This window comes from Sus scrofa, chromosome 13, assembly GCF_000003025.6.
Source record: "Sus scrofa isolate TJ Tabasco breed Duroc chromosome 13, Sscrofa11.1, whole genome shotgun sequence".
NCBI classification, from domain to species: domain Eukaryota; kingdom Metazoa; phylum Chordata; class Mammalia; order Artiodactyla; family Suidae; genus Sus; species Sus scrofa.
The window spans coordinates 146,459,558-146,470,417 of NC_010455.5; the positions used below are offsets into that span (position 1 = coordinate 146,459,558).

At 36.4% G+C, this 10,860-nt stretch overlaps 1 protein-coding gene across 2 annotated transcripts in view; it reads left to right on the forward strand.

Annotated features, from left to right (window-relative positions):
- The window catches only part of SPICE1 (spindle and centriole associated protein 1), a 58,416-nt gene extending 48,278 nt beyond the window's left edge, over positions 1–10,138 (forward strand). For both annotated transcript variants that reach the window (XM_021070358.1, XM_021070359.1), the window contains exons 14-18: positions 2,618–3,108; positions 4,311–4,494; positions 6,648–6,750; positions 7,505–7,592; positions 8,293–10,138. In XM_021070358.1, the coding sequence (XP_020926017.1) occupies positions 2,618–3,108; positions 4,311–4,494; positions 6,648–6,750; positions 7,505–7,592; positions 8,293–8,346 (920 nt within the window). In that variant the 3' untranslated portion in view covers positions 8,347–10,138. The remainder of the gene's footprint in view (positions 1–2,617; positions 3,109–4,310; positions 4,495–6,647; positions 6,751–7,504; positions 7,593–8,292) is intronic.

Genomic DNA, 10,860 nt, shown 5'->3' on the forward strand with positions numbered 1-10,860 from the left:
TCTGATTTATCTCTAGGTTAGATTTTCATTCCTTAAAGTAATTTTATATATGTTTGCATGGTGTTAATTGATGGTCTCTTATGAACTATTATAAATTATTTTTCCTTGGAGTTGGATAGTCCTTTTAAAGAAATAATTATAATAAATATTTTTACTCTGAAAATATATTAAATGTTCATTAAAGCAAACTATTCAGGGACTGCTGGAGACAACATTTTGTTAGCATCCTTGGCAGGTTCTGCATTGAAAATAGCACTGCACATTTCTTTTACAGAGTATAGATAGAACTACCTTTGAATATGCATTTTGGACTGGTGAAGTTTTATTATCATACTTTTTAGCATTTTGTTTTGAATGCTCACATGTGAAGAATTAGTCAGTTAACCTGAACAAGTAGACAGAGATAAAAGATACAGAGGGGCCTTCACTGGTTTAGTTATGCTTCAGACCAATTCTGTTCAGTAGAACTTTTTGTGATGATAAAAATGTTCTGTATCTGCTCCATTCAATATGGCAGCCACTATTAACTCTAATGGGATTTCTAAGGTCCTGAAATGTGGCTACCGTGACTGATGGGACTAAATTTAAATTTTTATTTTATTTTAATTAATTTAAACCTGAATATGAATAGCCACATATGACCAGAGGCTACCATATTGGACCATGTTGTTCTATAATTTCCCATCATAAATATTTTCCTTTAGCTACTAATCAGTTATGCTTTCCTTTACAGCCATGCCTCTTGAAAGAGTGGTATACATATGCTGTTTTCACTTTCTTCTCTCCCATCCACTTCTTAAAAATTATAGTTGATTTACAGTGTTGTGCAAATTTCTATCATTCACTTTTTAAAGTATTAATTCATGTTTGCAGGTAGTTTTTTAAAAAAGCACATACTAGGTTCTGCTCCTCTCCCACCTCTAGGCCTACCTTAAGAGGTATTATTTTTAGTCCAGTTTATCTTCTAATGGCCTTCATAATTAATATTAAATATTTTTATATCTCTTTTCTTGAAATAGAACTTTACACAATCATATAGACTCTCCCTTATTAAAGAAGAGGGTTTAATTCACATTATTATCTACCTCTCTTCTCTGAGCAGTTATATTTTTATTTTTAATTCTTCTATTGCATAACCTTATGACTTTAAATACTTTCTATTTTCATCTTCGTTAACTTTAGGCAGTATCTCTTGGCTTCCTTCTATGAGAGGAAAACACTCAGCTCTCTTCCCAATTAGGTTATTCTACCTAAACCACTCTTGATAAGGGCAACAGTGGCCAACACATTGCTTAGTCCAGGGTACACGTTTCTGTCCCTATGTTTCTAGGTTTTACAGTGGTATCACACACAGTTAACCACTGCCTCTCTGTTTCCTTGATACCACATTCTTATTGTCTTTTTCTTATCTTTCTAGCTGGTCCATTTCAATATGCTTTGCTAGCTTTCCCTCCTTTACCTGACGTTAAATGTTGACTTCTTCATGTCTTGGTACTTGTTTCTTCTCTCACACTATTCCTTCTCTAAATAATCTCACTTATTCTCTGCCTTCCAATACCTTCTATATGCCAGTGGCTTCCAGTTTTGGAATTTAGGCTGGGTGGTCCTTTGAGTTTCTGACCCATATTTCATTTGCTTGGTTCAATATATAGATGACACAGTAGGCACCTTAAACTCAGCATGTTCAAAACAATTCTTGATAACCCCCCTTCCCCCAAATCTGTCCTTCTTATCTTCTGCATCTCAGTAAATGGCATCACCACCCATTCACTTATGCATGCTGTCTGATCTGTGTGTCTGCCTCACTCCCCACTTTCAGTTCATCACTTTCAGTTCTATTGCCAAAATATTTCTGAAATGTATCTGCTTCTCTCCATCTCTATAGCCAACATACCTTAGTCAAAGCTACCGGCCTCTTTCTTCTTAACTACTCTAGTTACTTAAAGGTCTCCCTACTATTCCTGGTCTATTTCTAGACCTTCCAGTTAAAAAAATGTCAATTATGTAAATTGAGTCATTGCTAAAACTTCTCCAGGTTTCATTGCTTTTGGATTAAATTATAAAATTCTTAAGATGGCTTAAAAAGCTCTGCAGAAAATGGCTTCTGTTTGCCTCTCCAGTTTCACATATTCCCAGTTCTCCCTTGTTGCTACAGTATAGCCAGACTGGCCTCCTCTCTTTGCTCTCACCTATTTTGGGGCCTTCACATATGTTGTTCTTGACTATAATGTTCTTTGCTCTACTTTCTGCCACATATATAATTATTTTAAAATTTTATTTCTTCAGAGATGCTTTCCCTGCTCATTATAAGTGTACATTCATTATGTATCTATACTCCCCCACCCCCAGATTCCTAGATATGAGTTAATATATGTGTTAAAATGTGAACTTGGTAGATGGTTTTTCACAAGGATTCTGATAAAGCTCTAAGGAATGTAAAAGACTGTACTTGATTGTTAGAGAGGGTATTGCTGGTATACTCCCTGCTAAAATAATTGAGGCATTCAGAAGTCAAATCTTTCTATTGAAATACTTTCCTTGACGGGCTAATGAGATGATTTTAGTGCCAACAGTGGTTAAACTATACTTATTTATACTGTTTTAATTTTATCTACAGTATTGAGGAGGACTGTTCAAACTCGTCCTGCTCCACGAATTCCTCCAACCGTGGCAATAATTGAGAAGGAACAAAATTGGGAAAACAAGACCTTACCTACTGGCACTGACATTCAGAATTCAAGTGAAGAGAGTCATCTCTTTACTCAGAGGTGGAGGGCCTCTCACATGGGAGAAGATTTGGAGAACAAAACCCAAACACTTTTTGTTAACCTCTCACAGCCCGTCTGTGGCTCCCATTCAGGCACTCAGCAGTTGAGAAACTCTGCCTTCTCAGAAGAACCTCCAGTACTGGGAGATGGGCAACAGCTTAGAACAAATGAAACGTTAATACAAAGAAAGGACATCATGGCACGAATTGCTGAGTTGACACTGCAGAATTCAGCTATCAAGGCACATCTGAATAATATCATCAGGCCAGGGGGAGAGCAAGGGGATGGACTTCGGGAGTTTAACAAACAGGAGACAAGTCATGCAAGTGACATGTCTGCTGTGAGTATCAGTTAAAGACTGACAATGAACATAAAAGAATTTAAGTATACTGCTAGAGCATCTTAAGGTGTTTCCTTCTATAAGTGACTCTAGGTATTTTTGAGGTTACTACTAGATGGCTTATGCTTTGTCATGTCTTCATCACAAAATAAGTAGAGGTGTTCTTGTTGTGGCTCAGCAGATTAAGAACCTGACCCAGTGTTTGTGAGGCTGTGGATTTGATCCCTGGCCTTGCTCAGATGGTTAAGGATCCGGCATTGCCACAGGCTGCAGTAGATTGCAGATGCAGATCAGATCTGGAGTGGCTGTGGCTGTGGTACAGGCTGCAGCTGCAGCTCTGATTTGACCCCTGGCCCAGCAACTTCCATGTGCTGCAGGTGCAGCTGTAAAAAGAAAAAAAAAAAAAAAAAAAAAAAAAAAAAGAGGACAACATAAACTTAAAAAATGAGGAAATGAATGAGGAAAATAGGACAAAGGTAAAATGTATAAGAAAGCTAAAATTAAGCTAGGAATGAAATTTTAAATATAAAATGCAGAATAAATATGTCTTGAAAGCTTGCCACACGACTGCATTTTAACTGAAATCATTTTTACTCTTAAAGGGGCCCATAAGAGAGAATTATGTTTAGTTGGCTCTCAACTCATGAGTAGTGAATATTTTAGGACACAGAATGCATTTTCCTGTAGAAATGATGTTTTAAAGAATTATTAAAGTCAGAGTTTAATGTGCATATAAATCACCTGGGAATCTTGCTGAATTTTATCTCTGAATAGGTCTGAGGTAGGACCTGTGCATTTCTCATAAGTTCCCAAATAATGTTGGTCTAATGATTACACTTTGAGGAGCAAAAGTCTGCACGTTGTAGTGCTAGAATTTTGTAAGTTATGTAAACTCTGGGCTGACCTGGCAACGTAAATCTTCATTTCCTTGTTTGTGGTGAGAAAAAGGATTCTTAGTTTCAATTATGGAGTGTTTATAACACATCCTCATGCTGGTCCCAGTGATGGGACTTCCTTTTACCCTTTCTTGAGCCAAGGTGGCGCCTGTCAGGATTTTGATATTTGCCTACTGTTTAAGTTTGCAAGTAGCAAGGGCTATGAATACGAACTTGCTGGCTCTTAGTGCAAGAATTTGTTTTTACAAAAATTCAAAATTGTTTGGATTATTTTTAATATGGAATCTGTGCTCTTTTTTAAAAAAGACTTTTCCAGCATTACAACCTCTCACACCAAGTAGCATGGAGGAACGGATTGCAGAACTGAATCGACAGAGTATGGAGGCACGTGGAAAACTCTTGCAGTTAATAGAGCAGCAGAAACTTATTGGTTTGAATCCTCCCTCTCCACCAGTATCACCTATTCAGTCACCTCTCAGAGCATGGACTGGTTAGTCACAAATTCATGATTTAAAAACTTAGACACATGAAAATTTTACTTCTTTGATTCTTTAAGTATATATTTAGCTAAAAGAAATCTCCGAGCACACATATCTCAGTGTCTTCAATTTTATATAGAAAGAAACAGAATAAGTGACAGAAATGGGCCTACGAGGCTGGTCTCCTGATAGAAACTTATCCCATGATGCCTGCAGTTAATCTTTGGTGTCTGAGTTCCTGAGTTGCCCCACATCTAAATGGGATTTATTACAGTATAGGATTCACTTACAGCATATGCTGCAGCTAATTATAAACATAAGCATCAAAATGATAATTTAGAATTTCATCAGCAACAAATTTACAAGTTAAAACCGTTAAAACATTTTCATTCGTAAGTTAAACTTTCTATTCTGTTGTTAGATTTAGGAATGTGGAAAGCTAAAGGGATTCTAAGTAGTAGAAAAGTAACTGAAAAATTAGTTGTCATAGTATTCACATTCAAAAAGATTCTGATGAAATGAAGTAGATCTCAAGTTGCTCTTGAGCCAGAAAAATTGAACTATTAAGACCCTCTGAGGGTAAAAGTGCCTGAAGGTTCCAGAGAGACAAGTTTGGGCCCAGTATAAGAGACACTTCTAATTGGCAGGAATAGGGAAAGCTCTGTATCAGGAAGTGGTGTGCGCCCAGAAGTGTTCAGGCATTGGTGTTTTAGAGGAATTCTTATGTCTTGTGGCTGGTTTAAGGTATCTGCCAACAAGACTTTTTCTCTCAGAAGTTATTTCCTTTTTGAAACTCTAGACCCAGAAAGCAGAGTGATTTGGAAATTACTAGAAAATGATGGATAATGCATTTCCTTAAGGCCATTCCTCTTTGTTTATTCTAGGCTCCTTCACATTACAGCTCTGCCTACATGTCAGAAAGTCTAGAGACAACTTCTGACTAGAATAAATTAAATCATTCAATGTGTGTGAATACCAACTCTCTACTTACCATGTTCTGGGCACTGGGGCTACTGCATTGAATAGGGCAAGTCCCTGCCCAGCTTGGCTACTCCAGTATTCAAGTTGGAAAGCAGGCAGTAGACAAATAAGCAATTAAATGTGTATGAGACGCCAGTTAGTGCTAAGTGTGGTGAAGAAAAATAAAGCGGATCAAAGAGTAATTTTGTGATTAAATGAGACATCTGTTTCAGTAATTCTTTGAGGTTAACAATATTTTCATTTGTGTTGGCTCATTTAGTTTCCAACACATCCTCAGAGAAGACAAAGCTGAGACACCTATTTGATAAATAAGTAAACCAAGGCATAAAAAGGTTGAGTGATTAGTCTGAAGTTCTAAAGCAAACTGGTAGATTTGCAATCATGTTCTTCCCATTCCAGTGCTTATATGTCTAAGGTATTCTTTTAAGTAAAAGTCTCATGTTTCACAGGAACCTCTGTGGGCTGTAATGATAAGATGAAAATAAATCATATGCCATGCAAAACCTCTTTTGCTTTCCAGGGTAACCAAGGAATATGTTATAAAATTGAATAGAGTTTCAGTACTCCTTAAAGCCCAGAAATCACTGGTTTTAAGTATTGATTCATAGGAGCTTCTGTGAAATTGACTGGGATGGACATAAAGGCTTTCATTTCATTAGTAGATGCTTAGTAATTATTTGTCGGTTGATTACCTACTTCTGAAATATCAAAAATGTATATAATTATACTTGCCATTGGCCTCCAGAGCTCTTCAGCCAACTTTCCTAATTTAATGTCTTCAATAGCAGTAGTCATGTAATAGATTTAGAAGATTTAAAGTTTTACTGAGTAAACCCAGGAGTTTTCTTTCTTCTTTCCTTCCCCCCCCCCAAAGATTTAGATAAGCTCCTTTGACCAAGATCTTACTTGTGGATCTGACATGATACTGCTTGTCTGAAGATTCTGGTTCTCTATGAACTTGAACTGGCATGCTATTGAATTGACACTAGTAACTAAAGTTTCTTGTCTCACAGTTCATTCTTAAAAAAATCCTTCAAGTTTATCTGTGGGCCATAATGATAAAAATATAGAAAGAACCCTCAAATTTATAATGTGAGATTTGCAGTAAGACAGAAATCAGGTTAAATGTTAATTTTCATTTTAATGAAAGGTAATGGAATTAATGTTTATTTTCATATTATAGAAGGAGGAAAGAGGACAATTGAAGTATCTATTCCAGGAGCAGAAGCCCCAGAAAGCTCAAAATGCAGTACTATCTCTCCTATCAGTGGGCTAAATACAAGAAGGTAGGATTAAAATCAAAAACACAGTTTTCAGTTTATTCTCTGTGAAAACAGATGTGCTTAGTGTCTGACTTAGATTCAGATAGATTCACTCATGTAGAGAAAATAAAGTAACTGGGGAGGAAAATTGGGAGGTGGGGAGAAGAGCAGTTTAAGTAGGAAAGCACTGGGTTGGCTGTTGAAAGCAAAAATGGGATAATAAATGATAGCACATGTGTAGGGTGCTTTATGGTTACAAAGTTAAGAGGTAGGTAGTATATGACAAGGTAGATAAATTGGGTGGGTAGTATTTTCCTCCTTTACAGGAAGTGAAATGGAAGCTCATAGAGCTGACTGGGTAATTTGCTCAGATGGGATACATGGTTAGTAGATGGTGACACCAAGAATGTTCCTGGCTCTCTGTCTCCACTCTGTATGCTACTGTTGCACTGCTCCAAGTCTCCTTATTCTTCCACGACCTTAGCCTTCTTCCCCACTCTTACACATCCAATTTTTTCCTTTCTATATTCAAAATTTATCTGTATGAGACTGTAATGGTCTCTGTACTTTCCATTCAATCTTTCTGTAAACCTAAAAATACTTAAAAAAAAAAGTCTATTAATTTAAAAAAGATTTAGGTTGGTGAAATAATTTTCTTATTTGGATTTAGCCATTTCTTTTCAAGCTCTTGTCAGTATCGAGAGTTGTATTTTGTATAATTTTTAAAGGTTAATCATAAAAGATTATTCTCTCACTCTCTTTTATTTTTCATAAATAGATCTTCAGGGGCTACTAGTAATTCTTGTTCTCCATTAAATGCCACCTCAGGAAGTGGGCGCTTGACACCTCTTAACCCGAGAGCAAAGGTATATAATAAAACATAATTGTGAAATGTGCATAGAAGTTAGGAGGGCGAGGGTGGGAGGTCGCTGATCGGGCAATTTCCATGCTTGGTTATTATTCCTGTTGTCTTAAAGATGATATAAAATTCTCAGAAGAAAACAAATACTAATTCGCTTTCATTAGAAAAGAAACAAGCATATGCGTCTTTTGTTTTCTAGGGTAAGATAAAACTTATTAAGATTTCACCAAAGATTGGACATGATTGTTTCAGGCAGAGCCTTCCAAATAGCGGAATGACATTCCTGGCAAGACATGCAGGGGTGCTTTGTCCTTTGCTCTTATATTCTAAAAAAGGTTTAATGTAAACTATTTTAAATAATTTGCCCTTAGTTTCTAGAATGTCGTAATAAATTTAATTTACCAAGATCAGATAAATTTTTGTAATTTAAAAAAATTGTACCTATAATTTGTATAAAATACTGGATTTATTCTTTTTTTTTAAATTATGTTTCCCAAATCAATAAGGGGATCTGTTAAACCAAGGAATATCTGAGAGTGTCTCTGTTAGAGAATAAAAATTGTCAGTAGCAGTTTAATTTTCAGTACCGTTCAGTTGTGTAGGATAACTTTGATTCTATGTACTTGGTATAAATAATTGTAAATCTTGAATAGTCTCATGCTCCTGATTACTTTCTAAATCGTTTTTGTATCTTTGTTCAACAGATTGAGAAACAAAATGAAGAAGGCTGGTTTGCTCTTTCTACTCACGTGTCATAAGTTAGGTTGAATTTTAGAGTTTGCAGTAATATATTCTTGAGCTTCAACACTCCTTTTTCTTTTGCTTTCAAGTTTTTAATGTTCTTTCAGATAAATCTTACAAAGATCTTGTGACTTAGTACTAATGGAAAAAATAAATAAAGCAATCATTTTAATTTTTGACCTTTTCAAATAGATTTCTAACAAGCAACCAACCTATGAAGTCTTGTGAATAAAATTTTGACTAGAGAGCAATTAAAGTTTTATATTCTAATATTTGAGAGATATGTTTTTTATCTTTATCATCTTTATTCAGGTTTTTTTTTTTTTGGCTAGTATATCTTAAATGTTGATCTATTTTATTTTTTCTGAAGAACTAAGTTGCTTTTGCATAGAACTTAGAGTAAGATACCTCTGTGTGATTAAAGTCTGGTTTTCAGAAAAATTTAACATCCCCTTTTAGGGGAAGTCACTGTAGTCCATCACTTTTTCCATCAAGTGAATATTTAGCTTTAAAAAGTAAGTGTGAGTGTATTTGTTTATATTTGCCTAAGCAGATAAGGGTAATTGTATATGTTATAAAATTCTTTTTTTTTTTTTTTTGTCTTTTGTCCTTTTTTTTTAGGGCTGCACCCGTTAACTGCTGAGCCATGATGGGAACTCCTCCCTCAATACTTATTTTCATATGCTGCTCTTGCTCAAAACATAATTGATTCTTTTTTTTTTTTTTTTTTTTTGTCTTTTGTCTTTTTAGGGCCACACCCATGGCATATGGAGGTTCCTAGGCTAGGGGTCCAGTCAGAGCTGTAGATGCCGGCCTATGCCACAGCCACAACAATGCCAGATCTGAGCTGCATACATGACCTATATCACAGCTCAAGGCAACACCGTATCCTTAACCCACTGAACGAGTCCAGGGATCGAACCCACAACCTCATGGTTCCTAGTCAGATTTGTTTCTGCTGCGCCACAACAGGAACTCCTATGAAGTTCTTACAGAGTCTTTAAATGTGAAAATGTCATCAGTAATGGTTATGTATCAAATAAATAATGATTGAATTCAAATATTTCAATGAGTAACATTGATTTAGTGGCTTATTTAATGTTTGAAACAAAATTGAGTACAAAATGTTACCGTCAAGTTTCCCAGCCCTGAAGCCACTATGCATTCAAGGTAGATTTTTCTTCAAGGTACCTGTTTGGTCTCAGATACTGGTTTCTGTTTTAAACTTGCTCTTTGGGAAGTCCCGTTGTGGCTCAGCGGATTAAGAACCTGACATAGTGTCCTGTGAGGATGCAGGTTCAATCCCTGACCTTGCTCAGCGGGTTAAGGATTTGGCATTGCCATGAGCTGCAGCCTAAGTTGCAGATAGTGGGTCCAGTTTGACTCCTAGCCTGGGAACTTCCATATGCTGCAGGTGCAGCCCTAAAAAGAGAAAACAAACAGGAAAAAACCCCTGCTCTTTGAATAATCTCTGCTCCCTGGCTCCATGATAGGAATTCTCAACCTGAGTGAGGTGGGAGTGAGTGATGGGGAAGAGCATTGAAACTCCTTGGGGAACTTTCTCAGATAACACTTTCCCTCTCTTGCAGTTTTAAGTCACTGTTCCAGGAAGTGTGCTGTGCAGCTCTCATTTGAGCCTCTTCATTGTTGTAGGGGCAAAAACTAATTTTCTTCTGGTGTCCCTGATTTTATTTATGTGAAGTCATCTTATCTGTATGCATTTGCATTACTAAAGATTCTTCCATCTGTATTGTACTTTTTAAAAATTTGGCATTTAATAAATACTATCCTTGTCTGGGATGTAGAACCATTTTAGTGTTATTCCTTATTTCATTCTTCATTGAAATGTCAAGTTATCTGCTTGGTTTGTGAATGCATTCTTTTGACATGTATTTTTCTTAATATTTTCCAACTGGTTGGCTCTTTATTTTTTCCCCTCCATATTCCTTTAAATCGCTTAAATGCCTTGACATAACATTTTTGAAAAGCTGCTCAAGGCGATTTGATGTGCCGCCAGAGTTGAGAACCAATGCAAAAATTTTTACCACTGTCTCACTGGCAACCTGAGGGACTGATGTTGAAGTATTCATCCTGTATTAATGTTTGTTTTTTTGATAAAATACAGCAGTAGATTGATAAAACTCCAAGAATAATAGATGCAGAGAAAGGAGCCTTTCTTTCTCAAGCCTGGAGTGGTATTGCTTCTCAACTCCAGCTGCTATCAGAGTCATCTGGGGACCTTCTAAAATTCCCAAAGCCCCACCCTCACTGTAGACTAATTAAATTAGAATCACGGGGGATGAGACACAAACTTTAGTATTTTAAAAAACCTTCTGGGATGATTCTAATGAACAGCCAAGCTTGGGGAACATCATTATAAAGACATTTATTATCCCCAAATCATAAATGAGTGCATGTTCAGTTTTAATTAACAGTAAAACTCCCCTTATCGGCTCCTTTATCAGCATTCAGAGCCAGTTGCATCCGTGTCTCTCAAAGCGTGAACCCCAGCCAGCAGCAGCAGCAGCGTC